At 43.9% G+C, this 27,850-nt stretch overlaps 2 protein-coding genes across 4 annotated transcripts in view; one reads left to right on the forward strand and one right to left on the reverse strand.

Moving 5' to 3' along the window:
• The first annotated feature begins 8,722 nt into the window (after window positions 1–8,722).
• CENPV (centromere protein V) lies at window positions 8,723–14,485 on the forward strand. Its single transcript, XM_067565851.1, is given in 5 exon segments — window positions 8,723–9,478; window positions 11,584–11,682; window positions 12,674–12,752; window positions 13,746–13,860; window positions 14,210–14,485. Coding segments are annotated over 5 exon segments (699 nt in total). The 5' UTR covers window positions 8,723–9,197; the 3' UTR covers window positions 14,335–14,485.
• Window positions 14,486–16,357: 1,872 nt separating this feature from the next.
• Window positions 16,358–27,850, reverse strand: part of PIGL (phosphatidylinositol glycan anchor biosynthesis class L) — a 69,552-nt gene continuing 58,059 nt past the window's right edge. Inside the window, exons 5-7 of one of the 3 annotated variants that reach the window (XM_067565848.1) lie at window positions 24,661–24,692; window positions 17,487–17,620; window positions 16,358–16,493 (exon numbers count right to left, since the gene is read on the reverse strand). In XM_067565848.1, the coding sequence (XP_067421949.1) occupies window positions 16,395–16,493; window positions 17,487–17,620; window positions 24,661–24,692 (265 nt within the window). In that variant the 3' untranslated portion in view covers window positions 16,358–16,394. Of the gene's footprint in view, window positions 16,494–17,486; window positions 18,959–24,660; window positions 24,693–27,850 lie in introns of those variants that run through there. The other 2 variants (XM_067565850.1, XM_067565849.1) reach the window with 2 other exon arrangements.

The raw sequence follows: 27,850 nt of genomic DNA on the forward strand, positions 1-27,850 counted from the left end.
TCCATCACCAGTTTCACACACTCAGCAGCTAACCTCTGTGATCTCAGGCACACTCTCTGTCCATCTCCTTGCTGGTCTTCCCTGACTAAGATAATCCACCACCATTCCTTCCATTATAACTGTTTTGGGGTTATTTCCATCATTAGGCCTAAAGTGTCCAATGTACGTAAGTTTGTGCCCATTGATTTCAGAGAGCAGAATCCACTTCTCTCCATTAATGTTTCTAACATAAGCATTTGTGTTCTTTTCTGTTCAGGAGATACACAAGGTGCCTTCTGCAGTAGTGTAAATGAGTACACAAAGTGCAGGCATTAGAGGATTAGACCCCTTATGTCAAAAACATATTCCCTGCCTGTGTTTCCCCCAACATATCTTATTGGTCTTTAATTCTTTAGGTATACTTTTCTGTATACCTGGAAAATAAATATTTCCTGGATATTTACCTTCTGTTTGTTTGTGTTTGTGTGTTTCCAGAGTCCTTAACAATTGTCAAGCTTACTCTACATTTCATTGGTGCGGAGGGGAAAACCTCTTTTTAAAATTATGGTAGAATGCAACAGGGGTAACTGTTTTGTCCTGGAATATTCTGTGTTACTGTTTCTATGCACGTGGCTGTTGTGAAAAACACAGGCAGCTTAGGGCTCTTATTAGAAGAGCTGAGAAATTTCATTATTTGGAACTTAGTTGAGTGTAAGTATCTGTGCATGCCATAGTGTCATACTCAAGATCAATGTTTTCTAATCACGTTAATTTCTATTTCCTGGACTATTTTTCTTCCACAATTAAAGCATATTGTAAACTTTATTTTGTTATAGGAGGTTATGAAACAGCATAGTGATTAAATGCTGCCATCAGTAATTCAAACTAGTATTCACGGGGTTTTTTAATAGAAAGCTCTGATCAGGTCATGTAACAACTTGCACATGTGAACTGATAGGAAATTGTTGTTCATACTAACTGAGCTTCATTCAGTCCTTGAAACTGGGTCCTGACTCGGCTTATATCATATTATTATACGAGACATTTGCTAGATCCAAAATCTATCACGTAGTTTATTGCTAGTTTTTCCTGTAGACCAGAATGAATTTGAGGTCCAACAAAAAATGGGTAGATCTACCAGAATTGACACTTCTATTCACATACTTACACAAGTTGGAATCTATACAAAGTTACACATTTTATATCTTTTTTTGCCTTGACTAATACACCTTTGGTCTTCCTTAATATAACAAGTGTTGTTCCTGATGGAACCAAACCCACCCTCCCAGTTTACAATGAAAGGAAATTAACCCATCCAGAATAATTATACAATTAAAAAACAATCCTCTATATATAGTGCTCATGTGTAAGCAGAGAGGAAGAAAAGCTAGAAAAACTGCCACAGCAGGAAAAGCAGAGAGACTATATCTAGGGCAATAACCACCGCCCTGAAATGTTATATGGAGATGTATGACAAATCACAATGTTTAAACAATTTATATTTTGTTTTCCTTTAATATTTTTTACTTTTCCTGGTTGCGTGGGTGTTGTTTTGTTTGTGTTTCATTCCTAGTAAGTTATTATTTTCATGTATATAGTACTAAAAGTGGGCTAAATGCTTCATCCATTGGAGCCCTCTATGTACTGAATTAAAGAGTTTAAAACTCAGCATAAGATATAATCAAAGAGCAAGCTAAGTCTGTTCTGTGTAGAATGGAATAAACATGGAAGAAGCAGGAAAGAGATTTTAAACTGTTTTTATTTAAATATCCAGCCTCAACAAATAAAATTAGAATGGTCTTTGTATAGAGTTAGTAAATGACAGAGTTTCAGCCTTAACTCAGAATTTCCTCAACTACCAGCTATCCAAATAAGATAAATATCTTAAGTTAATAAGTTAATATCTTGTTAAATAAGTTAATATCTTGTATTGGACCAACTTCTGTGGTGAGAGAGAGAAGCTTTTAAGCTTATTTTAAGTTTGTCTCTCTCACCAACAGAAGTTGGTCCAATACAAGATATTAACTCATCCACTTTGCTTCTCTTGTCCTGAGCCTGACATGGCTACAACAACACTGCATCCAAATAAAATAAACAGATTAGGCAGGTCCGGCTGCCCTTAATTCTTTAGGTAACCTCATTTTCTTTCTACAAACTATAAGCATTTTTTATTTTTTCATATGGTGCTGTGACAGTTTTATATGAAGAAGTATCACCAACTACCAGCTGACTGTGAATAATATATATATGAATGTGAAACTGGAAAAAATCCAGATCTTGTGACTGGTTTGACTGCACAGGTGGCCCCAACATTTGCCAGAGTATAGGACGTAGTTAGGAACACAGCTTCCTTGTATGGTGGTTTCAAAAGTAGGTCATTGGGCAGTACTACAAGCAACTTACTTGCTGAAAAGTGGGCTCCAGGATCACAAGAAATTTATCAGACAGATTTGTACATTCTGGAGCACAAATCATAGGTGGTGACCTATCCCCAATAGAGCCTTAGCAATTACAAATCCTTTCTGTTGGGACATTGCAAAATCAAGCAGTTTATTTGTAACTACAATGGCATAATCTGAGAGAGACAGTCTGTTGGGGGATTTGAGTGTGTACGGTAAATGCAGTATTTGTCCTGCAGTGAAGGGCTACTCTAATTAATTTTGCCAGAAGAGAAAACCAATATTTATTCTCAGCTCACTCCTAAACTCACTAAACACCTCACGTGTCTCTCTCTCTCTTTCTGTAACATTAGGATAATAACTTTGACCTACCTCATAGGGTCACTTGTGAGGATTAATTAACTAGGCATAGTTTCACTTTGAAGTGGAAATAGGACCTATCCTTTTTTTAAAATCTGTGCTAAAGCCTTTCAACATGTCTGGACAGGTCTCGATGACACAAGTTAAAAATACCAGCAGCTAATTTACATTAGTGCTTCTATCATGGCTAGGATTGGTACTATAATAGTGGGATATATTTTAAAAATCTCAGTGCAGTAAAGTAAAGGCTTATGTGTGAATAATGAAATGTGAGGGAAAGGGAGTGGAAGGTGAAATAGGTGACTGTTTAGGCAAATATTGGAACAGCTGTTACTGAGCGCTCTCAGATTTAGGGATAGTGTTGTTGTATCCCAGCAACATTTAAGATCCATCTACTGTATAGTTTTCCCCTGTTTTAGGAAACCATTTAAAAATTTGTATTGAAAAATCAATTCCTTTAAATGTGGGTTAAACAAAATGTTGCCAGTTACTACATGCAGAATGTAGCTGTGTTAAAATTATTTTAAAAAGCCTTTCTCAATTCTCTGTTAGTATACTTGTACCCATCCATGCTGGCCAGTATAACTTTGAGCTAGGCTTGTAGAAAACATTTTAAAGCCTACATTATATAGTTTGTTCATGATGTGACTTTAACCTGTGTATAAAATAACATTTAACAATCACCATTTTCAGTTTTACTACATGCTCTTGAGAGCACTTTGGAGAGCACTTAACTGCAGTTAAGGAAGATTTTTTGTTGGCTTTAATACAAGTTGGGTCAGGCCTTAAGTGTAATGATCACTTTTACCCTATAGTTTGTATGGCTCTTTTACTCAACAACAGGAGAAAAATACATTGCTAAACATAGAAAAATATGATTGCCAGGGAGAATTGGGTAGGCATAAGATCTGAAACTATTATTAATTGTTGTTAATGAACTAGATTTCAAGTTGATTATACCTCTTTAACAATGAAAAATAGCTAGTCCTACAAAGTAAAAGAACTTCATTCTGAAGCAGCCTCCTACTTCCTTTGACCCAGTGGTGGGGCCTATGGAGGAAGTTGTATTTTGTCCTCATGAGCCAGAACAGATTGACCTAATATATCCTTCTTGATGAGAGAGAATCAACCAAAATACCTCTCTCCCAAAAATATTAAGCTTCAATCTCAGGCAATGTTTTTCTGCTCCAATGTGCAGGTTCTATGGTACTGATTCCCATTATTTATGCCTCTTATCTATTAAGGATGTTGTTATCTATAGGCTACTTCTAGTACTCTGGCCTTTAAAGTGAAAATCTGCATCCACACTTCCTAACTTTCTCTTTAGCCCACTAGTATCCAACTGCTTTTCAGTGTTGCTTCTCCAGTTAAAATTACTTTACAGACTCACTCACAGGCTGCACTCCATGTCTGTGTTCTGCTGAGTCACCATTACACACTCAGAGCAAAGGGATTACAGAAAGGCACCTTTGTACCTTTAACACTGAAACACATCAACCACCCATGGGAGTGAATTTTGAATGTCATGAGACAAGAGGAAAGCATTTAATGACTTTTCTAAACTGTTCTCCCTGCTGCTTTGTAGGACATCTTTCTGAAAATTATTATTTTTCCTTCTCAATTGTCTCAGATTTTACAGCAAAGTATTCTCCATAGGCTACTCACAGGGGTGTGAAACATGCCACCCATGGGCCGTATCTGGCTTGCGAACCTTTTTGGTCTGGCACCTGGCAGCTGCCGCCCAGCAATACCCCAGGAATTGCCGCTGAAAGTCAGGATGCAGCGAGATTTCCTCTCAACCTGGCTGTGCAGCCATTTTGGATGTAAATTCTTTGGGAGCACATCCTGTCATTCAGGTAGTTGCTTGATGTCAGTTAATACCTGTACCCATCACCTACTGGCTTTTCCCCTTTCCTGTACAATATTTCATTTTTAAACTCCAAACTCTCCCACTTTGAGCAGAAAGCTCTTACTGTGGCATAGTGAGTGGAGACCACATTCAGATCTTCCATACAGTCTGCCAGTTTGACCTAGAAATAACCAGATCTGAATGCATTCTGTATCTAGAATCTTCATGGTCAGCTCTCTGTGCTGGGGGAAGAGAACTTGGTTTCCTACAGCACTTTCCATACAGAAGATATTGTAAACTACTTAATGAATCTAGGGTAGAAATTGACAGTGCAGAAGGCCGCTATGACAGATATGGCGGGCCACATCTTCACCCCGGTTTCCATCATGGACACCCAGTTTTGAGTCTGCACCTGATCATGCATGTCAACATGAATGCCCTCTGACTTGCTTATTTTTGTGGCCATTTATGAGCACCTCTCAGGCAGCTGAGGGACCGGCTATTTGCACAAAATTGCATGGATTCATGGGGGTTTTGGTGCACTCACTTTTGCTTGGAACAAGATGGAGCATTGTGTACTGCATCCTTCAGTTGCCGGGGCTGTACCCCACATGAAAAATGAATGAGGACACATTGTAGAACTACATAGATTGCATTTGGCTCATGGGCTCCAGTTTGACTCCACTGACTTTTTTCCCCAGAATATGGTCTGACTAAAATTAAATCTAGTATGACTAAAGAAGATCTGGGAGTGGTTCAGATCAGTAGCTAAAGCTGAGCAGTTCTGTCTTGGGTCAGAATTAGTCACATGCAGTACATTTACAGTGATTCAGCTGGGATAAACTAGTAACCAGTACATAGTTTAAAATGAGGAATGAGAATAACAGGAAATCATGCCTCCAGTAACCTTTTGTGTCTGTCAGAAAAACAGAGCAGTCAAGCCACAGGGTTGTTGTGCTAGTTCTGGCATGTACTGTTTCAGGAAGCAATGCATACTTTGTAGGGTCACATGTTTTTCAAAGCTGTTTTTCAGGTCAAGCAGTTTGGATGGTGGTTTAATCATTATCCTATTGCTCAAACATATTCAGGATTGAGAAACTATTACAGTTAAACATGCCTGCCCTGTCTGTATCTCCTGTATATACTGAGTAGCAGACTAGCAGCTGGGCTGTGTACTGTGCTCTCTGTTCCATTTCATGAAACCTTCAGGATATTTCAGTGCTTAAGTTGTAAACACAACTTTTTATTTGGGGTTGTAATGGAAGTGAAACAAATCCACTCCCAGGCAATACTTGGTATGGAAGGTTTAGCCTAGCAGTGAACTTTTTTTCTATTACATCAATTTGAATGCTGATAGGTTCTTACAGTCCCTCCTATCCACCCATGTTTTGTTGCATCATATATATTTTTGTGTTTCAGATATTCAGTCATAAGATTTTAGAGGTCATTACTGAACCATTCTGACTGATGCCTTTTCATTTTTCTGTGCTTTTTTAAACAAACGTAATATATTCTCCTGGTTGAGGTTCTATTCTTTGGTTTTCTAAGGCTCTGTTAGTACTGGCCATGGAAACTCTTCTATCAAGAATCATGTTTAAACATAGTTCTCTGGAAAGATGCCAACCTGGTTTCGAATCCCAGGGTAGACAGGGCCAAAATATATTGGTATTTTTCCTGACGTCCTGTCTTAAACTGCTGTACAAAATTGCTGTGTGCTATTAAAGTGCTGCCATGTTTCAAATCTGAGGTTGCTCTATATCAGAGGTGGGTGAAGTAATCCCTCCATGTAGTATGTATATCACTTCAAGTTTGTAAAAAGCTTTCGGATTGTTCAGGATGTGAGATATATTTATAATGAAAGGAAATAGGCCACCCTCATGTTTACGTAGCAATGACAGGTAAGTGGCATTCCTGTAATTAAAATGGGATGTGAGTTTATTGTTAGGGATTTCAAGATTCATTCTATATTCATGACATGCAGCTCCCATCCATGTTAATTATTCTAGTCCATTAAACTAGGCAAGTAGGGATAATTTCTTGCTCATGCTGAAACATGCTGTACAGAACTCACAGGTGTGACCTGTTTTAAACAGGCTTGTATTCAATGTCAGCTATATGTAATTCTGAATCACCACTGCCTTGCTGGGTGCGTCTCAGCATTAAACAAGAGGGGATGTGACGAGTCCCCTTTTCTAGGATTAGTCAGGTAATGGACAATGGTTATCAGTTTACACAGATACCAAGGACACTGAATAGTGACAGCCAGTGTGGAAAGAGCCAGGTAGTGGGGGAAAGCAGAGTGTCTCTTGGGCCAGGATGGAAGGAAGGAGCAGATGTGTGTGGAAAGTGTCTCTAGCACCAAGGATTGAGTGAAAGGAAGGAGCTGCGTCACAGGAGGGAACGGTTGGGGTCTCTGGCACTGGAGATGGCATGGGAGAGAATCAGGTAGTGGCAGATGGAGAACTGGGACAAGCTGGAGAGAGGGAACCAGGTCAAACCTAAAATGGTCACTGCCAGGGCTGGTTCAGGCCTGAGGGTTTATATGTGTGTACTGAATAAATCCAGCAATCTGAGCCACCCTGTCTTTACCCCACAGAGAAGTTATTCTTAATTTGGCTCCTCCGGAGGCTCTGAACGTAGTACACACTGTTCCTTTAGCCTCCGCTCTAGGGTCACCAGAACCTTAGGAACATTTGTCTATCTGGAACGGTGTATCTATAGCCTTCACTCATGGTTCAGTGGAGTCTGCAACTAAATATACCTCCTGGTGGCTTGCACAAGCAGGTCTTTGCTGTCAATATGGTCTTGTGACGTAACATGATATTGCAGAAACCTCATTCATTTGGGAGCTCCGCCTTTTTTTAGACTGTGTACAGTTCTCACTAAAATAACTAGGGATGTGTCATCACTATCAGGTGGGGAGAGTGGCTGTCAGTGGAGGTGTTATCCTGAAAAAACAGAAAGGTTTTCCAGTCATAACCAGGAGCTCTAGCAGCCTGCAGCAGCTGCTTTAATCCAGAGTAGTGAAACTCTAGCAACAGACTGTCTTGCTTTTACTTATTTCTAAACTTTTCTGTTATGCTCATCTCTGTAGTGTCAGAGTATCTCATCCGCACTAATTAGTTAATCCTCTCAGCCCCATTGATTTTCGATGTAGTTGTATATGGTTGTTGCTCAGCCTTTCTGAAAAATGGGGTCTAGGTGTCTGATGTTGGGCTCCCAAAACTTGAGGCACCACAGAGCAATGGCCTCTTTGGAACATTTTTGCCTATACCTCTCACTGAAGGTCACACACTCCTGAATTCTGGTCCAGTGCTTCAAACACAAGATCATCCTTTCTATCCAGCAAGGTTTTATAATTCACCATTTATTATTATAACTGATCTCTGAAAACAAAACATCTGCTTCATATGAGATCTCACCTCTTTGGCTCTCAAACTTCCATAGGAACCCCGGATAACAGATCATTGCACCTATAAAGATGACTCCCTAGATAGAGAGGTGGCAGTACTTGAGCTGACATGGGATTTCTGAAGTGATGTTTACAACTTCTAAATTCAGGCCCGGTAAACTGGATTGGCCCTAGATTTTAGAGTGTGTTGGGTGAAGCAAAGGTGGGACATCACCTGTCTCCCGTGACATCTCTCCGCTCCTTAGCCCCACAAGCGTCAGATCATGCAAAATTGAAAACAAAACAATACTAATACCTACCACTTCTATAACAGCTTCCTTTCAAGGATCTCAAAGCCCTTTAAAAGATGGGTATGTATTACCATCCCCATTTTACAGATGAGTAAACTCGCATGGAGAGGCCTGTGTAACTTGCCCAAGGTCACACAGTGAATCAGGGCAGAATCAAAGGCAGAACAAGGTTCCTGACTCCCAGTCTTCTAATCTCAAACACAAAATAGGCAGTCCCCAGATAGAAAGCAATGGGGGCTTATGGACAACGTGTGTCACAGAAGCCCATGAGGAGATACTGCCCAGCTGCACCTGAGCTGTTATTCTAGGAGAGTATATTACACATTACAATTACTGTAAACTAGACATTGCATTTCAAACTGACCTTTGCTGGGAAACTTTTGAAAACTATACACACTCCACTCCCACCATCCCCTTTTTTTAACAGTATGAAAGAGGGGCAGCAGTAGCTCTTGCTGTAAAGCCCTGACTGATTCAGGTACCACTCAGAGAAAAAGTTTTATGAATGAGAATATTTTCTTTTCGGGGGTTTTCCAACTTCCCTCTGTGAAAAACAGCTTAAGTCAAATCTGTCTGTGTGTCCGTGGAGGTGTGGGCAGAACACAGCTCATCAGAAGAAATCATGGTTTAAAGACTTCAAGGTACAGAGAATCCACCAGCAAGTGACCTGTGCCCCGTGCTACAGAGGGGCATGTGCTTTCCTCACTCCCAAGGACTTTGCTCCAACCCTCCCCGTCCATGTGGCTCTGGACTCTGAAGCAGCAGCAGCCCGGAGTGCCCCTTTGCACCGAAGCCTCAGATTACAAACACGGAGCTCTTCAGGCCAAGGGCCCCGAGAGAGAGGGGCCTAGCTGCAAACTCTGTGGTCACTAGGGTGCAGGGCACATGCAAACCACAGGACCAGGAGCATGGGGAAAACCAAGGCAGCCTCTGTGCGGAAATCTCAGAGGAGAAGCCCAGTGGCAGCGTCGGCTGCTGCCGCCCATTCCTTCCGGGGAAAAGAGAGCAGTCACTGTCGGTGGGTAGGCAAGAAGCCAGTGGCTCCCCGGGAGAGGCCAGGGGAGCAGCCGCTGCCTCCCCCAGAACTGTGCCTTTTTGATCTGGGGGCGCAGAGGGAGCGCTGGGTAGGGTTTCAGAAGAGGCAAAACCTGACTTGCGAGGAGGCAGCCAGACTCCTGCTGGATACCTTGTGAGTATAAAGGGGAGATGGGAATCTCCAGGCACCAAGCTCTGCCCCCTGGGGGAGGACAGCACCTCTCCAATTCACTCTGATAACCAGGCAGAAATGACACCTGCCCCACCCCTCTGCATGCTGCAGATACTGTGGCATGGTGCGGTTTAACATATGGTGCATATTACAGATTGGATATTGCAGTTTGCATGTTGCTTGTGTATGACCTACATTTTTTAAATCTTTCCTCTTGGCTTCAGGGGTAGGACACTCTTTCTACAGCACTGGTTTTGACAGCGATCTCCAACCCTGAAGGATTTCTCTGTAGCCAGTTATGTGGTTGCAGATTATTTTAGTTGTGTTACTTTTTTTGTGGCCCATCTGCACATTTTTTACCTGCTTCCTCTGAAGTCAGTGGGAATTGGCCCATGATTTTTAAAGCTGGGGCTAGGAAAGAAGGCCCAGTAAATGTTCTCCCCTAACCTTTTCTACCTTTGTGGCTTTGAATGGGACAATTCCCCCTTCAGATCAGATGGGTGTAACCCACATGACTGATGCTCTGATAGACCTCTTCCTCTCCATCTTTGAGTTCTATGTTTGGCAGAAACCTACAAGTTGATACTTTTAATCAAAGGACATTAATGTAACTAATGTTAATAAATAAACCATCTTTTGGATTGCTGATTCCAGGCAGGCTAGTACTCACCTGTGGACCTTTATCAATGTGATCTGATAAGTGCCTGGTTAATCTTTAACTTGTCAGAAGGGCTGTACATACACAATCTATGCTTCTCTGGGTTTCTCTGACTTCTGTGAATCGTGAATCCATGTGCAGAGTAAAATGTGGATTTTATGGGCAGTTAACAACAAATTTTCTCTTGCTCAGTTAACAAGCCAATACATGGAAGCTAAACCTTCCAAAACCACGATTTTTTTCAGGACTTACGCAGCCACCTTTCTTTTGATTCCTAATGGCAATGCAAATACACAGTGTTATCTGGACATTTTACATCTGGATCTATCCAGATGTTTCTAAAATGCTTATCAATTTAATATCTAGGCACTGATTTTGGTGCATTTTGGCAATAACATGGGATGCTCATTACACACATCTTATATCCTCATGCAGAGAAGTGGTAATGGCTAGACATACAGCAGCTCTGTCTGGACAAATCTCTCTGCTTTGGATTCAGATATAGGAGCCAAGTACAGTGTGCCAAGTACATCTAATAATCATGTTGTCAGCATTTTTACAATAATAAACATGGGCTTCTGTGGAACCACAGAGTTTATTTTCTTCCCATGAAATTTGTGAGCAGTTACACTTAATCTGCTCTTGTTTCAGGGACCTCACATCAAAGGGAAATAAAAATCCTTTTATCCTGTTCTTTTCTGTTGTTTACAGTGACACCTCTACCAAACTCATATTCTAATCCTTCTACCCATCCTTTGAGCAGCCCCTGCTGTCTCATCTGAACGTGTGTAATATAGCTATTTTTGTTATCCACATTAATAAATGTGAATTGTCAGTGCATGCAATTGAAAATATGAAAAGGGACTTAGTATCTTTACGTTTGACCTAGTATGCTGGTTTAGCTAGGTAACCATGGCAAAGTCCTAGGGGAGTGAGAGAAATTCACAAAGCAGAGGATCCTTGAGTCTGTAAGTACAGCTGGGAGACTTAAAAAACATATTAAAAAGTTTTAAATTAATTACATCTTACTGATCACCTCTATTTCCAGCTTTTGAAATTGAAGCAAGTTAGTGATGCTTTCTATCTAGAATGAACATCAGCCTGGAGCAGGAATGGTGGGAACATGGGAAAATTCTATTCTTAATTTTACTGATGTAATCCTGGCCTACATCAGATGAATTCTATGGGTTTCTCTAGATTTAAAGTACTGTAACTGCAGTCAGAATTTAGACGTGTTTGGGGGAAGATGAGTCTGCTTCAGTTTGGCCCCCATTGCTAAATAATCTGAGTGGATAATGACTCTGGTGTGTAGCAGGTGCTCGAAGTACAGCTGACTGTTACACTACAAAAACTCAGTGCTTCCTTGGCTAACAAGAAATGTCTGATCATGAATCCTCTCTTTTTGTGTGTGCGCCTTTTCTCCATCCAATGAATACAGGGGTCTAGTGAAGCACACAGGAGGCTGTCACTGTGGAGCTGTCCGCTTCGAGGTTTGGGCATCAGCAGATCTGCACATTTTTGACTGCAAGTGAGTGATTTTTATTTATTTATTTATTTTTGCCATCCCCACATATGAATAACCAACTACCTTGCCCTTCCCTAGCACCTCCCCTCCAAAGATCTCAAAGTGTTTACCAAACAGAAATCCACTGGAAGGTGGTTATAGTAGCATGGCAGACGTCTAACCTATTTCCTGTGGGGTGCATCCCCAGCTGAATTCAGATCCACCAGTAGGTCAGTGCTGGTGATTTCAGGTGCTGGTTCTGCAAGTACACCATGTGTTGAGTACTAGAGAAAGGAAGGTGGTGTGCACTTCTACTGTCTGGGCAGCACAATGGCAATTTCTTGCTGTCGTTATTCCCTAGCTGTGGCAAAAGATGCAGGTGTCAGTCAGGGAAATATTCAAGCCCTACAGAATTGTCTAATTTCAGTGTGGTCTTTCCATAGACAGAATTAGTTTCTTTCTAGCCCAGATGTCACTACAAATCTGTTTCCCTTATTTTGCAAAGTAAATAATTTTGGTAGCATTTTGATTAAGTTGGCAAACTGTGGTCTGCAAAATTACATGGATTTCTCAAGGCCACAGTTCAGTGTAGATCTATCCACTGAGAGTTGTACTGTGGAGAGAAGACCATTATATAGCCCTCAGTGTACATAAGCCAACCTTCCATATTACAGGGAAACTTAAGGCTCTAGACTGAATGCATGAATACACAGATACACACACCACCAGTGCAGTCTGTCCACGCCTCTCATCCACCCTGATGTTTGCAATGTTGTAGCAATGTTGGTCCTAGGATATTAGAGAGACAAGGGGGGTGAGGTAATATATTTTATTAGACCAGCTTCTACTGAATCTCGTCTCTCTAATATCCACCCTGATGACAACTAGCTAAAAATAATTCTAGTTTTCAATGAAATCTGACTTGCCGAGAGCTCTATGCTAGATATGAATGTTATATTGCAGGGTATAGCTGCCTATAGAATAGTTGTGGTTTTTTTTCTTTCCCCTTGTATAGTTGCAGTATTTGCACAAAGAAAAAGAACAGACACTTCATTGTCCCAGCTTCACGCTTCAAGCTGCTGAAGATAGGTTAGGTAGGGCATGTGAGTGCAGTGGGTGTGTGTGCCTGATCTTGTCCTTATGTCAAGGTATCCAATTCGGAAAGATTCAGGTGGTGGTCAGCCTTGTGTCATAAATTTGCCTGTGGCAGGCTGCAGGGATGGGTTTGGAAATATGAAAAAACCATTTGGATCCTAGGAGCATGTCTGTATGTCAGTGTGTCTCGGAATGCGAAGTTCCAGGTTTGAAAAGTGAATATGCCTCTTCAAAGGATGAGGCAAGGGTGCATGTGCACCCTATGTGCACCAGTGTCACCAAAGCGTGCCCAGGCTCTGTTACACTGATGACAATAAAGAGCATTAGTGTCACACTCCTACTCCTAATGGGCTAAGGACCTGAGCCAAAGCCCATCACAATCAACCTGAGTCATGACTGATGGGGCTGTGAATTAGGCCCAAGTGCACTGCTCTGAAGCATTCTGCCTCTATGTTGGATCAGCTTTAGATTCCCTTAACTTGATTTTAAAATTTTGATAATAGGCTTAACTCCTTTAATTGTTACAAAGGCATCTTCCAGGTTAGGCTCTTGGATTCCACATTTTCTGAGGACTGTAGCTTTTGGGAGGAAAACCCAGAGTTATGTTTACGTTGGAGCACTTAAAAAAAACTAAGCACTTTATAACAGACCTGCTGTAATAGAGAGGGTTCAATGACTGCATTTCAGGGGCAAGAAGGTAAAGTCATGGCAACTGTTAGGCTTGTGTGGAGGAAAGGTGCATGTGAAAATAAAACACAGAGGTTAGGGAAAAGAGATTAATATTATAACACAGTAACATGCATGCAGTACTCTTAATTCTAACTCAAATAAAGACATAGAGGGTGATGTTTTTAGACTAGTATTAATTAGGCTTCTGTTTTCGTGCCTGCAATTTTACATTTATTAATTACAAGTCTGTGAAATGTAAGTGATAAAGAATGACCCATTTCTGGGTACTTGGCAAACATTCATCATGTATTTTTTTTGTCTAGGGTGGTGAGAACATAACAACGTACACCTTCAACACGCACTGCGCCCGGCACACGTTCTGCAAGACCTGCGGCGTGCAGAGCTTTTATAGTCCTCGTTCTAACCCAGATGGTTACGGTAGGTAAACAGAACAGGGAAGAAACCTGGTAAACATAGGGCAACACAAATTCACCACCAGCTGCACTTGTATAATGACCATGACGGCCATTAGCACCCTGCCAAGAACAGTAGCACAATAATTTTGCATCATAGAGCTCTAAAGTACCGAACATCTGAAGCTGCAAATTTTAACTGCAGCTCCTTATTGTGTATGTCTTAACTGTGACCCATGGGCCACTGGCCATCTAAGGTTTCTCACCTGCTGCTGTAGCTGGAACAACACCATTGCACCCCCTGAGAAACTAAGAGAACAGCTTTCCTTGGCTTCCAAGGGAGAGTTTCTCTTGTATTTTCCCCTCTTCTCCAGGAATAGCCCCACACTGCCTGGATGAGGGCACTGTGCGCAGCATCACCATTGAGGAGATCAATGGCAAAGAGTGGGAGAAGGCAGTGAAGGAACATAAGACCATCAGGAGCATGTCAAAACCATGATATAGCATCAGTGCACCGAAATGCTCAGTTTGGAACACTGACATTGGCAGGCCATCACGTAACCTGGTAGTTCAAGCTCTCCTGTGCCGAGCTGTTGGAGGAAGTAACGCATTTTTGTTTTTTTAAATAAATCTTTCTGTGTTGCCTGTTTTCTCCCCCTTTAATTTTCTATTCAGTTCTCAGACCACACCAGTTCCCTCACTTATCCAACAGCAGAGATTTTTCCTCTTTGCCATATTCTGACAGTTTGCCCTATCTGCAGCAGCGTTCAAACCACTGTAGTCAAAAAAAGGTTCTTACATCTGTTGCAAGATTCTACCACGTTATCTTTGGCTAGTACAAACACATCCCAGTTGTGTTGTTATCTGGGTTACATGGCTGCACTACATGAAATAACGTTGGGGAAAAATTCTGCTTGGTTGCACCAGTCTCTCCACTGAATTCAGTGGGGTTGTTACTCTGGATTTAGAGTTACCCCCAGGTTGACACTGGCGTAACAGGCTCCAACTGAGCAAAGTTCTTAGGTCTGTGTTTAACTTTAAACACAAGAGCAGTGCAATTGAAGTTAATGCATGTACTTAAAGTGCTCTGCTGAATAAGGATGAACTTACTCATGGGCTTAAAGTTAGGCATGTATTTAAGTACTGAGGGCATAGTTCTGCCCTAGCATCGTTTTAATAGCAATGGGAACAAAAAAAATACCAGCCAATGTCTCACAGGTCTAGTTTGGGAGGATGTTATGGCTTGAGTATGGGATTAGGAGCCAGGAATTTGGGCTCTGATCCTGGCAGTGCAATGACTTGCTCTGTATCCTTGGGCAAGTTGCTTATCCCATCTTTACACTGGAGTTTATAGTATTTACATATTATAGTATTTACATACCGATCTCCCACAGATGCTGTGAGGAATAAATTGATGATGAGTGCAAAGTACTATATAAATGCTGAGTATTATTAAGTTTGCTCCAATGTGACAGTCCTCCTTTAAGATTCCAATTATTACTAAAATCTCTATGTAGACTTAAAAATTACAAATAAATATTTGAAAATTGGCTTCTCTGTCACTTACCTGCTGAATCTGTCAGCTGGAAAACCCAGAACTCATCACTTCCTCTTGGCAGCTAAGAGGAAGGGGGCAGCTTTTCAAATGGTGCATCTGGAATTTTTATGTCTACATATTTATTCTATTAAAGAACTGGCTGGTGCCTTTCTCTCGTGTGACTTCATTCTTACACCCTGCACATCCTTGTGAAAAACAGCGTAGGTTCAGCGGATCTCAAAGACTTTGTTTGGAAGCAGGAATAAATGCTAGTTTTTCACAAGGTACATTCCAGCAGAGTAAACCTTGCACCACAGGATGGCTGGCATGCTTGGGAACTGGATAGAAAGAGCAATAAGTGTTCAGCGCAATTACATTAGCCTGTATCATTTTTAATGTTTTTTTTCTTAAAGTTTTGGCATTTTAAAGTCAAGAAACCAGACCTCCATCAACAGGAGGCTGGCTGACTGAAAGGGAGTCCAATGTGGTTCAATGTTATAGCCTGAGGGCTGCGAGGATCCTGATTCAAACCCCAAGGGACAATGTGTATCCTTGGACAAATCACTCCTGGTGCTAGATCTTTACAGCAAAGGGAAATGGGTAAAAAGCAGGAATCACCAGGTGGTGATCTGGGCCTGCTCTCCCTGGGGAAACCCATTGTAAAAGCACAGACAGTACATGCTATATCCTCAATACCCCCAAAATTCTCGGTCACTAGTAATTTGACTCAGATCAACCTGATTTGCTGGTGGTTCTAAGATCATTTAAGCTATTACAATGGGAAAGTTCAGTAATTGTTTGAACGCAGTTATCTCCCAGCCTGTCAGGCAAAGGACACTTAGAAGGATGTAAATACAGTATGTTTCCACAACCTGAAAGGATCCAAACTGCATAGTCCTCTTCTTGAGACAATAAAAAGTAAGAGTTTTCAGTAGTGCCTGGTCAGGCAGAACCTCTCTTTTCTTTGGCTCCCTTCTCTGGTCTCTCAACACCCCTGGAAGTGTGTTTGAATTTCCTTCCCTTTAGAGAGGGTGAAGTGAATTGATCACCGTAAAGCGTGAGAACAGCATATAGATGTGGCGGAACCAGAGGAGCTGGCTGTGATGGCACCGCATAGCTCTCTAGAAGGATAAAAATACACAAAGCATTAGACCTTCCAAAGCCATTCGGAAGACAGTTTTCAGGGCTTTCTGTAACATTCGCTACTAAATGTACAGTGGAACCTTTCTTCAGTGACCCACCAAAGGATCAGCCCTACAAACAATTTAGCAGCAGTGGGATTCTGATAAAACTCCAACAACACTATACTCAGTATACTGGAATCATAGGGGATATTTTAAAGTGGTTGCATATGACCAGAATTTGCTACTTGAGGCCCATTTCATGTATTTATGACATGCCAGTGGGAAAGTAAGTGCCAGTTGGAAGGTCAGACTCAAGGTTCTAGTAGCACAAGTAACTGCTGGTGCCACTGTGGCTTGAATTATCAGAGGACTTTTTGTACTTGGAACTTTCTGTTACTACCCTCGTAAATACGACATTGCTGTGGGTGTTACTTGTAGATTAGCAGCACTGTGTGCGCTGTAATGTTTACTTTAACATACTGTGGAAGGAGCTTTAATCATATGGTGATTAGAGGTTTCTTGACTAGAATGTATGGAGATTTCACCCAGCAGAATAACCCAAAGTTTGTCCAAAAGACAGGACAACTTGCTAAGAGCCTGCTGGCCACAAGTAGTAATACAACGCAAGGAGCAGATCAAGATAGAATATTGCATGCTGGGAACTGTAATCGATGTAGACCACATCTCTGTATAATCAAATATAAGATTGCACTCTGGCCACCCAAGCTCTAAGAGCTGCAAACCTGCCCAATCCCACCATCAGAATGGCACACAAAGCAACTTGTCTTGACAAGTAAATATTCCTCAAAGCAAGTCCACTGATGCTTCTTAAATCAAAGATTGTTTGCAATGTGACAATTACAGTCCATGTGTAGTGTGTATATATATATATATGTATTTAAGCTCTCCATGCATGAAGCACATTTGGTTGAAGCCCTCACAATGATTCTGAAATGCACAAACAGGCTGGGCAGGAACAATGCATCTCACCTGGGCTTGTTCAGACTCCTCCTTTGTCAGTATAAAGAGAACATCCTGTGACTGGAGGCAGCTAATGGGCACATCCAGGATGGAGATGTACTTCCGGAAAAGGTTTACTGACTTGAGTGTAAGGACCCGACACCCTGGGCAGAGCAACAGGATAAAGAATGCAAGACAACAAGATAATTACAGCTCACAGCATCACTAGACTATGCAAGTCCCCCACCTCCTATGGGACAGCCCACCAGAAGCCCCTGTCATATGAGTGGTAGGCACCCTCCACTCCAAATTCTGTCAGAACCTACTTTTGTGCCATGTGAATTTCTATTCAATTTTATTTTTAAACTTCTTAACTATTCTGCTGAGATCAGACATGGACTCCCAAGAAAGAAACCTGGGTCTAAAGGGTTGGTGTCTCTTTTTATTACAACCTCAATTATTTCAGAATTTATTTGGGCCCAGTCCTGTTCCCACTGAAACGGAGGGGAAGGCCCTTTGAATGCCAACACTGTATCATATGAAAGTAGTTAAACAAACAACCCCTGGTTCATTTGAAAGGATAGACTGTGCTTCTTCTATTCCAATTTTCAACACGCTTTCCTACAGAAAAGAGTGTTTTCAGGAATGATTGCACCAGTTATTAACACAGGCAAAGGAGCCCAGAACCCATCACCCGGATGTTTGTCATGCAAGGGGTGAAAGGAGGACGCAGAAGAGAGAAGCTCTGGTTCATTTCTTTCTCCTGTTTCTAAGAACCCTTTGAACTCAAAAGTTAATTGGTAATTGTTTTCATGGCTAAACTGTATTTATTGATGAGCTCAGCTGATGGTCCCAGGAAGGGAGCGCAGCTCTTTGGGGAAGTGCCTTGAGATTTCCTGACACTTCAGAAGATGAAGTTGTTATTACTACGCTCCTTGCTTTAGGCATGACTTTGATTTGACAGATGAGAACAGAGTCACATTTTATGGATGCTGTTGGGGAATGATTACATGTTTGTGAACAGGTTCAGAGAGTCCCCAGTTAAGAGAGGGGAGCCGACTAGGGCAGACTCCATATTGGATGGCAGATCCAAGATGGAGTCAGACATGCTTGGGATCAGGCAAGGATGCTTGGCAGGATGCCAGCAAAGGCAAGTCTGCCCGGATACGGAGCAGAAAGGCGGGAAGCCTGGGGTTCAGTGCTGTGTGCACTAAATTAGCGTGCTGTGTGCACAAATAGAGTGCCGTCTGCACACCCCAAAAGAGCGGGAAATGATCCTGGCCAGGGATTGGCTGAGGGAAAGGAGAACCAACTTGATTTAAGGAATTCACTGCCTCAGATAGCTGCTGTCTACCTGAGTGGCAGAGTGGTAGGGACACGATTGGCTTGCACGGGAGTCATAGGCCGAGGATGAGAAGTCACCGACTGCGGACCAGGATGAGACGCCGCCGACTGCGGACCTGGAGCCGAAGCAGACGGAGACCAGATCGTGATCAGCACTCCTGGGGAGGAGTGAAGACCAACTGTAAATATCAGAGACTTTGGGGATCCGGGGGTTGTGTTACTGGTTGTGAGACCTGGGGTTTATCCCCACTGTCTGTATTCTTAACTTCAGTGGTTTTGAATTTATTGTTGGTCACCACAATAAATAGACCTTTGTTCATACACCAGCAGAGTGTCTTACAGTCTGTCTCTGGTGATAGATCGAGAAGCCAAGGTAAACAAACTTCCCCATAACACTGCAATCAGATGCACTGCAGCATGCCCTTGCAATCTGAATGACACCCTGAGAGGCGTGAGCAAAGGAATAATGCTGAACTGTTACAAAGTCTGTGTCATTTTAACCCCAGGAGAACTTGAGATCACACATCTAATACTGCGCCAGTTGGGGACTGAGGTCCTTCTCTGTTGTCATTATGTCCTCACATGGCACATGGATCACAAACTGAACATGAAGCAAATCGGTGGTTCTCAGAAAAATGGGGCATGATGCTGAAGGCCAGGAGCGGCTCACTTTTCTCTGAGGGAAGAAGTTAGCTGAGGTTTGACTGACTCCAAGACAGGGAGAGAATAGAGATCCTCCTCCTATAAGTCCCTAGGGAACGTGTGTTTGTCTTTCTGTGTCCACCAAGTAGCTGGGAGCTGAGGTGTTGCCTTTGTGCTGTGAGTTCTCTAGACAGACAGGCACATATTACTTACTAAGGGCCTGGTGCTGAGGGGTGCAGAACACTCTCGCTCCCACTGATTTCACAGGATCAGGCACAAGCTAGTCAGGTTCACTAAAACCCGTCATTCTAATCCAAGTGGCTCAGGTGCAGGGCGGGAAAGCCAGAGCTCTTGTTCAGAGGCTGAGTGGGCTATCTGTGGAATTCCTGGAGAGAGGCAGGGGGAGAAGCCACACAAAGCTCTCCAAGGGGTAGCATGAGAGGAACAGCCTGCTGATAAGACATTTAGAAGGGAGCTGTGGAATATTCGGAGCCGAGGAACAAAGACTGGAGACAGGGCAATACTTCCAATTTTCCGCACCCTCACAAATGAATCAAGCGCATACGCTTGGTCCTGACCTATTTTGAGGAGTGCCACCAACCCACTTTCTAGCTTTGCTCTTACTTCATCAAAAGCCATCAGTGAATGAACATTGTATGTTTTTTGGAAACCCCATCCACCTTCCTTCCAGCACCGCCTCCAGGCCTCTTAATTCCTCTGCTTCCCTTCCTTCCTCCAAAAGAAAGGTGGAGGGATTTTCCTCACCTTCTCTATTTTGTTTTTCACTTCCAAAGACAAAAATCATCATTGTTCCTGCCTTTGCATTAGTCCTCAATTATTAGATGATTTTCTGCCTAGACTATGACCGAAGGTTGGCCTACACACTCTATCTAGATCAGCCTTCTTTCTGGAAGGGTTTGCAGGTGGATTGTTCCTGAAGAGTTATTCACTGGCAGGCTTGACAGCGCAGAGATGGCTTTCAATATTACTTTCTGCATCAGCAAGGGGGCGGAACTAGAGGGTCAGAATGCAACAGCTCATTTCCACCCTAAACCAATGATGCTAGAATAGAGAGGTCCATAAGATATGTGATCTGGAGTTTTCACAGAAGTGTCACATCAGTTTACATGCTGCTGCAGGCTCTGACCTGATGGGGAAAGTCCGATGTTAGTCTGCACTGTATCAGATAAGCCAGAGTAAATATTGTCCAGAAGGTGATTGATCGATTGTTAATACTGACATTAGAAAAATACCCAGGTCATTAAGACACATTTTCAGCAGGTGGCGCTCTCCGATGATAATTGGAGGTAGAAGAAAGCAACTACGGAACACAAACATGCTCCAATTTACCAGATGGCAGAAGCTCAGAAGCCTGTCTTCCAGCACATTCATCATGTCAGCGCAGTGCCATGTACCTGGTCCATTCCTGTCCAACTGGCAGCCATTCAGTGGAACACCAGCCTGTTAAAGGTCACTGTGCCTTCCCTGCAGAGAAGCTGCAGCAGGTGGAGGGGTGGAGGTATCTGTTGTCCTACCAGGATGCTCACAACTAGACCACATGGAAGTTATGGACCCCGGAAGCCCTGAAACCTCTGTGCCAGGGATACTTTGTACCATTCCCCTTCCCTTTCACTGAAGGCCATCTGCTGTGCAGGAGAAACGCTGAGTGGGACGCGGGGTTCAGGCCTTTCTCCGGAACCTGACAATAAAGCCCAACCCTCATTTCAGACCCCAGTTTAACTTCTGGCTCATCTTACTGGTCATTGCCATCGACATGGAAGGTGTGTAATGCTCTTCAGGCTGCTGAGTGTATCCAGCTCAATATTGCGCAGCTGGCTGCCAGCGAGGGGGGCCGGTCGCTCGTACAGATGGAAGTGACTTGGTGACTTCCCTTCATTTACTCCCTAGAAAGTCTATTTCTTATTTTCAAGAAGTGAATTATTTTGCTGTTCTATGACTCCAGGACTTGTCAGGCCTCCTTAAGTGCCCCTGCCAAAGCTGCAGGCACATCCATTGTGTGTGTGCAAACTAGCAATGCCCACACATTCTGCAACCAGTTAAGGAGGCCCATGAAAGCTGGGCCTGTCAGAATCATTCAGTCAGTAGGGGATGTGGATGGAGAACTTGCTGGTTGTACCCAGGGGATGCTGAGGGCATTCTTGAGCCTAGAAATCTGCTTATTGGGTAGCTCCAGCTGAATGGGTCTGGATCATGCCCTGCCGTGTGGAACGGCAGAGGAGAGCCACTGGAATGGTTCCCTTGCCCTGGCATTCCACATTTCCACCAGTCACCTGTTTGCATCTCAGCCCTTTCCAATGGGGAGTACAAAAGCAAACATAGTGTGATGGGCCTTTTTTCCTGTCTTGGATAGCTATTTATGAACCTTGGCAGAGCCTCCTGGGCTCATACTTGCAAAGTGGGGAGGAGAGGAACCGTCTGGGCGAGGGTTACACGCTGCTGGACTATGAAAGCTGAGCTGCTCTCTTAAGGAAGATGTGCACCCCCTTCCCTAATCATCTTTTTCTAAGAAATACTCATTCATCTGCAAGTACATAGCCCTCTGCTTCCCAATCCCCAGCAGCTGGGAGGGCCCATTACATGCTCCTGGAAAGCAAAATCATTGCAAGTGAATTGGGTGTTGGTGAAAGGTGCGTTTACCACCCAACAGGCTGAAGTCCTCGATGCACAGAGCAGGAACAGCCTGGGCAGCTGCAGTTTAAACCTGACACAATGGAGTTGTCTGCGTTAGCAATGCGACGAGGGTCCTGAGGCACAACAGCAGAGATCACTTTGAATGAGAAGATGAAATGAAGCTGATAGGGAATGTACAGTCTAGCTACATTTGGGAAGGGCTCAGAGACTCAAACCCCTTCCTGTCAGCCAGGGTAAGAGAAAGGAAATGTCCAAGTGGTGCTATGGATGGATCTGCTCCTGTGACATCCTTAGGCAAAGACCTGTGGAGGAGACAGTTGTGACTGTGACCCCAGGATAGATTTAAGACTATTAGTCAGCTGCTTTACCAATTGGCAGGGCTAACGTGACCTCTACAGCTAGTGGATCAGCTGCTGGGGCTGAAGCCCAGTCAGCCTAGCTCTCTCTTTTCAACAAACATATGCAACAAGTGTGCCTGGAATGAGGTAGGCTCTTGGCAGAGCAACCTGTGACATTTGCACTGCTCCTGCTAGATGTTAGTACACAGGCTTCTCTGGCTGGGAGCTGGTTATAGCTAGGAGGTGGATGTACGGTGGATGTGTGTATACCAGCTGTCCCCAGCTCCTGAATCAAGTCTAGCTGCTCCCAGCTGACCCGGGAGGACTCAGTTTCAGTTGAAAAGCTGCCTGCTGTGGCCCCATAGGATATGGGAATTAGGAAGCAAAGTGGGATGCTCAGGGTATTCATTTGCATACTATTACCCACAATGCCCTCCTAGCTCAGGAGATACAGTGAGAGGCTAGCTGGCTTCTGCATTTGCAGAGTGATTTTCTGTGGACTCTTTGATCCCATGGGCTTACACAGGTTCAGCGACACATAGTTCCCAGCTCCTGGCAAGGGAGCAGGCCATTTCCCTGGGCTGAGTGTGCTATTCAGCTGTGCTCCAGACAGCCTGGGCAGGCCACGACGTCACTCTCATTTCATTAAGCCCCTCTGAGGCATGGCCCTGCATGCCTGCCAGATCAAATTATAAATTCCAGGAATTTCAGTGAGACTGGAACTATATTTGGAAAGGCTTAATGTAAGCAGCAACATGGGAGCTCCCTGCTCCTCTGGCATTTGTAGGTCAAGTAAGATGTGATGTAATCAGAGCAGCTAGCCTCATGCATATCTTCAGAAGCCCACTGGTGCAGCCAGAGAACTGAAGGGCCATCTATGCTGGTTTTACAATGGTTACCTGAACCAGTTTTAGACATGGTCTGTCTGGCCTGAGAGGCGGGGCCAAGCCATGCTGAAACCAAGCCTAGTCAAACTGCATTAGCCTGTTGAAGTCAGTTCAGCATAGACGGGGTCTGACATATTTGCCTCCTTGCAGCTTGGCAGTAACACCTGGGCACTTGCTTTTCATTGTTCCCAGCACTTTGGCTACAGCATGAGCGGCAGGGGTGACTGCAATCTCTGGACAGTATCAGCACAAACATCGCTCTTCCATCCTTCCAAGTGCTACGCAGACATAACCCCCCAGGCCTCCCATGGGGAGGGGGTAGTGTGAACATTCCCCTTCACAGAAGGGACTCTCAATGCATGGCCAGAGGAAGTGACCTGACTGTGGCCACAGAGTGGTAGAGTTGGGATCGAAGCTCCAACCTTTAACCACTAGGGAAGCAAAGACATACCCAAATCCCACAACCCTTCTCATCCACAAAGGGTTTGAGATTAAGGTAATGGCAGCAAAATGTGGATGGTTTTTGGATACTGGGTGGGGAGGACAGGACTGGTTGGGAAGCATCCTACTGAGATGACTATAGGTTCTTTCCCAGAGCAGATCACTCAGGCGAGGGGAGGAGATAGGGCTGAGGATTTGCTCTGGGATTGGGTAGGATGGAGCAAAAGCAGCAGCAGGAAGGAGGGTCTGGAGAGTGTTGCTTTTCCTTTCCTCTGCTTTGGTTGCTGCTGTCCCATAGTGTGGACAGGGGTCTTTGCTGAGACCCCTGCTAGCCAGACGTACAACAGACCATTCCCCCAGTTAGATTCCATAGCACAGTTTTAATATATGCTTCTCATATTGCCCACATTTGTGAGGGAAACTGACCTAGGATAATACAGCTAGGACTGTGTTTAAACTTGCCTATAAAACCATTCTCAGCAAAGATGTTATTGGGTTAGGGCTATTCATCCGTCTGCATTTCTAAAGCCCTTGTCACCTTTATGTCTAGGCCTAATATTGTATCTAAAAACAGACAAATCAGAAGAACTGGCAAGGGAGTCAGAGACCTGGAAACGGCAGCCATGTGCACACAGCAAGAGGCCAACAAGCAGGTGTCACACAATCCAGACAGGACAAACACAAAGGGTGAGAAGAGGGAGCCATTGAGCCCAGGAGAAGGGATTGTACTGGAGTGTGAGCTCATGAAAAAGCATGAAAAAGCAACAAGGAGTTCAGTGGCAGATTACATTTGCATTGCAAATAAGAACTGGATTATTCCTATGGGACAGAGCATGCAATTCAATAGGTTGGGAATATCTGCAGCATCACTGATGCTTTGTTTAAACACGTGTGACGTACCTTCTGGTAACTTCCCCTCTGAGTGCAGGTACCTGTGAATCAAAACAGACACCGTGGTGAACATCTAGTGCTTCTTTAAATATGTAGAAGTGCGCGCGCGCACACGCACACGAACAAACTCACAACGGCAGCCTGGCAACACCTAAACTAAGCTTTCTGGAGCAGACATTGGATGTCCCAGCTCCCACTGACTTTGGAAGATAACAGGTTTGTTTTCACCAAATGATTTTGCTCCTAATCTATCACCGCTTTCCTTGTCCTCATTGCTGAAGGGCAACTGGGGCAGGGCATAAATGCTCCCCTCCCATGTCCAATTGGCTCTCAACATAGGGAACTCTGCAAGAAGCTGCCAAATACCTACTGATGCAGAGAGCATTTGTTCTTCAGGGTCCTGCCCCTGCTGGCTGGTGACAATGGCAGCAGCAGCACCACCCTAGCAAACCACGCTGAACAGAGGACTTGCTGGGGAAGTGCTAGCCAGGTCTCCCCAGCCCATGTTGACAGGGCTCTGCATATTTAACCTAACAATGTCACTTTGGCCACAACAGTAAGTGTTTCAATCCGCTTCTGTTTCCATTGTTCTAATCAGATTGTGAATAGACCCTGGTTCAGGCCTGGCCCAAAGTAGCTGCTCTTTTTCACTCAGTGACAGAGTGTGGGGGTTTAGTGACTTGTTCTGGGGAGAGGTGCCGTATGGAAAGCCCTGCAGATGGAGTGCCTCAAGTTATCCACACAGCACAGACAGCATGGGCAACAGCAGGGCAAGTGTCCCCCATGCTGTCCCCACCATGGGCCTCAATCCCAATTCAGAAGGACCTCTCAAAAGAAAAAAAGCCTTTAGAAAACAGAGCGCCTGGTGTCCAATTCAGTGGAGACATAAACAGTGGTGTGATTTATATCAGTAAGTGTGAGTGGGTGTCACATGCTGAAGGAGTGGGAAGGTGGTTAGCCTCAGTCCCCTTTAACTTTTTTGTTTTCCTGCTGCAACCCTGCCCTTTCCCCTCTGTGTGTAGCTCACAACAGCTTACTCTCAACACCATTTACATCTCCTCTGATTTTGGCCCAGGCTGCTGATAGCTGGACCTGCGGATCTCCAGTAGATGGCAGCAGGAATAGCTACATGGCAAGGCTTGTTCTTGCTGAAGGAAAAACAAAATAGACAATGGCCCATTTGAAAAAAGAAAAAAGAAAAAAAAAGGTTATTTAATCCTGTGTAATATTTAAAGAGATTGTTATCGTCTCATACTGGTGCATTTCATGTGTAAATCAACCTGGACAAAAGGTATATTGTATGTAAACTGCAATGTTCCTCTAGTCATTTTCAAACTGTGATTATCTCTAGTTACTGGTTAGTTTCGAGGAAATGGATTAGCCATAAGGGCATAGACAAAATAGGAAGCGCTGAGTGATGAATACACAAAGTAATTCAAAGCAGAAGTCAAGCCAGAAATGCAGGACACGGCAGAACTCAAAAGCAATGGCCCTAAAGCAGATTCTTCCAGCAGTGGTCTCTCCTTTTCCAGAGCAGGGGGGCTGGAACAATTTGTATAGTGGGGGGTGCTGAGAGCCATTGAACCAAACTGTAAACCCTGAATATGATGCAGACTACTTCAAGCCAGGGGCACTACTGCACCCCCCAGCTCCAGCCCCTGTGTTCCAGAGGCTAAGAACCACAGCACGACAGCATTTGCTAACTCCAGTCTAGAAAACAGTCCTTGTAATACTTCTTCAGGCACCCTCCTCTCACTATTCAGACTCTCCTCTTCTGGGCTGTCTGCTCTGCCACCTTGTAAATAAAAGGCATTGAAAGGGACGCTTAAGGTAACAGAAAGAAGAGCTGCCCCAGGAATGGACTAGTAATAATCATCATCACTGGCACAAACATTAGAGGCAAGAAGCCTGCCTGGAGACGCCCCAACTAAGAGCCATGGGCACAATCAGCAGGGAAGGAAGGTTCAAGACAGTAGCAGAATAGGGGATTTGTGCTCATGAAGGTTCAGAAGGAAACAGTGCCACTGGAAATTCAAGTTCTGTTTCGTTTAACATTCAGGTCAGTGCTGGGGCTGCAACCTCTCTCTGCTCTGACCTGACCTAGAAATATTGCTCTATTGATGTCCCTATTACTCCACCCTGACCCAACAGCAGAGCACTGGCTGGGCAAGATACCGTGCCGTGTTACTGTAAAATACACATGGTTGTAATGCTGCAGAGAAATCAACAGGCTTGTCCATTCACACCTCTTAGGACTACAGATGGGAATGAATAGTGCTTGCAGAGAAAGCGAGAGAGCATGATGCAAGGCTCTACCTCAACCTCAAACCCATATATACTAACAAATATTCTTTCCCCAAATCAATCTTCCAGCTCCCTCCCACACCCAGCCTGCAGCTCTCTCTAGGGAACACTTCCAAGTAGGAGAAAGGTTGTAGCTTTTCACTGTTGCCATTTTGGGAATGTTTTCTAGACTGGACTTGCTGTGGTTTGGGTGAAATGTAATTGTCTGGCATTAGGTCATGACAAGAAAAGATACAAATAGGCTCTCTTGAGAGCTTTTCCTGTGTGTTGTTTCCTGAGAGACTTCTATTATTATTTTGAAGCGGTGCTGCAGTGAAAGCAACGACCAATGGAAGGTGCTGAAACTCATCCACTGAACACCAGAATGCTCCAACCTGATTTATAGCCATTTACAGGCTACATGGGGTCCCTGGCTGTGCTTCTTTGTTATGCTAGTGGCAAGTTCAAAGACAGGGCATCTTCCATATCTGCTCCTGGATCCCCTGGGCGAGGGGGAGGAAAAGCAGGATCCCTGCAGCAAAGGATTCAGAGTCTCTGAAGTCCTGCAGGGAACCCTGTGTTAAAAGATTCCTAAGGGACCTGCAGCCTCAGCTCCCCTTAAAATCAATGGGAATTGAGGGCCCTTGGCACATCATAAGTGCTCTGCAATTTGCAAGATTAGGCCCTCAGTGTTTAGGCAAAGTTTCCATTTGGCCAAATCCTGAGATCCTTATTTTTATTCAGTCAGTACTCCGGCAACCGCCCCAGTGAAGTGCATGAGGCAGCTTCTTCCACTAAAGTCAATAAGGAGTGAGCGAAAAGCAAATGAGGGTTTCAGGGTTTGGCCCACAGGGAATTCATGAGAAGGGAAGCAGAGTCAAAGCCCCAGTGGACAGACTGCTGGGTTGCTGACACT

This window comes from Emydura macquarii, unplaced genomic scaffold (assembly GCF_026122565.2).
Source record: "Emydura macquarii macquarii isolate MOO-44397 ecotype Brisbane River unplaced genomic scaffold, CSIRO-AGI_Emac_v2 contig_2699, whole genome shotgun sequence".
NCBI classification, from domain to species: domain Eukaryota; kingdom Metazoa; phylum Chordata; order Testudines; family Chelidae; genus Emydura; species Emydura macquarii.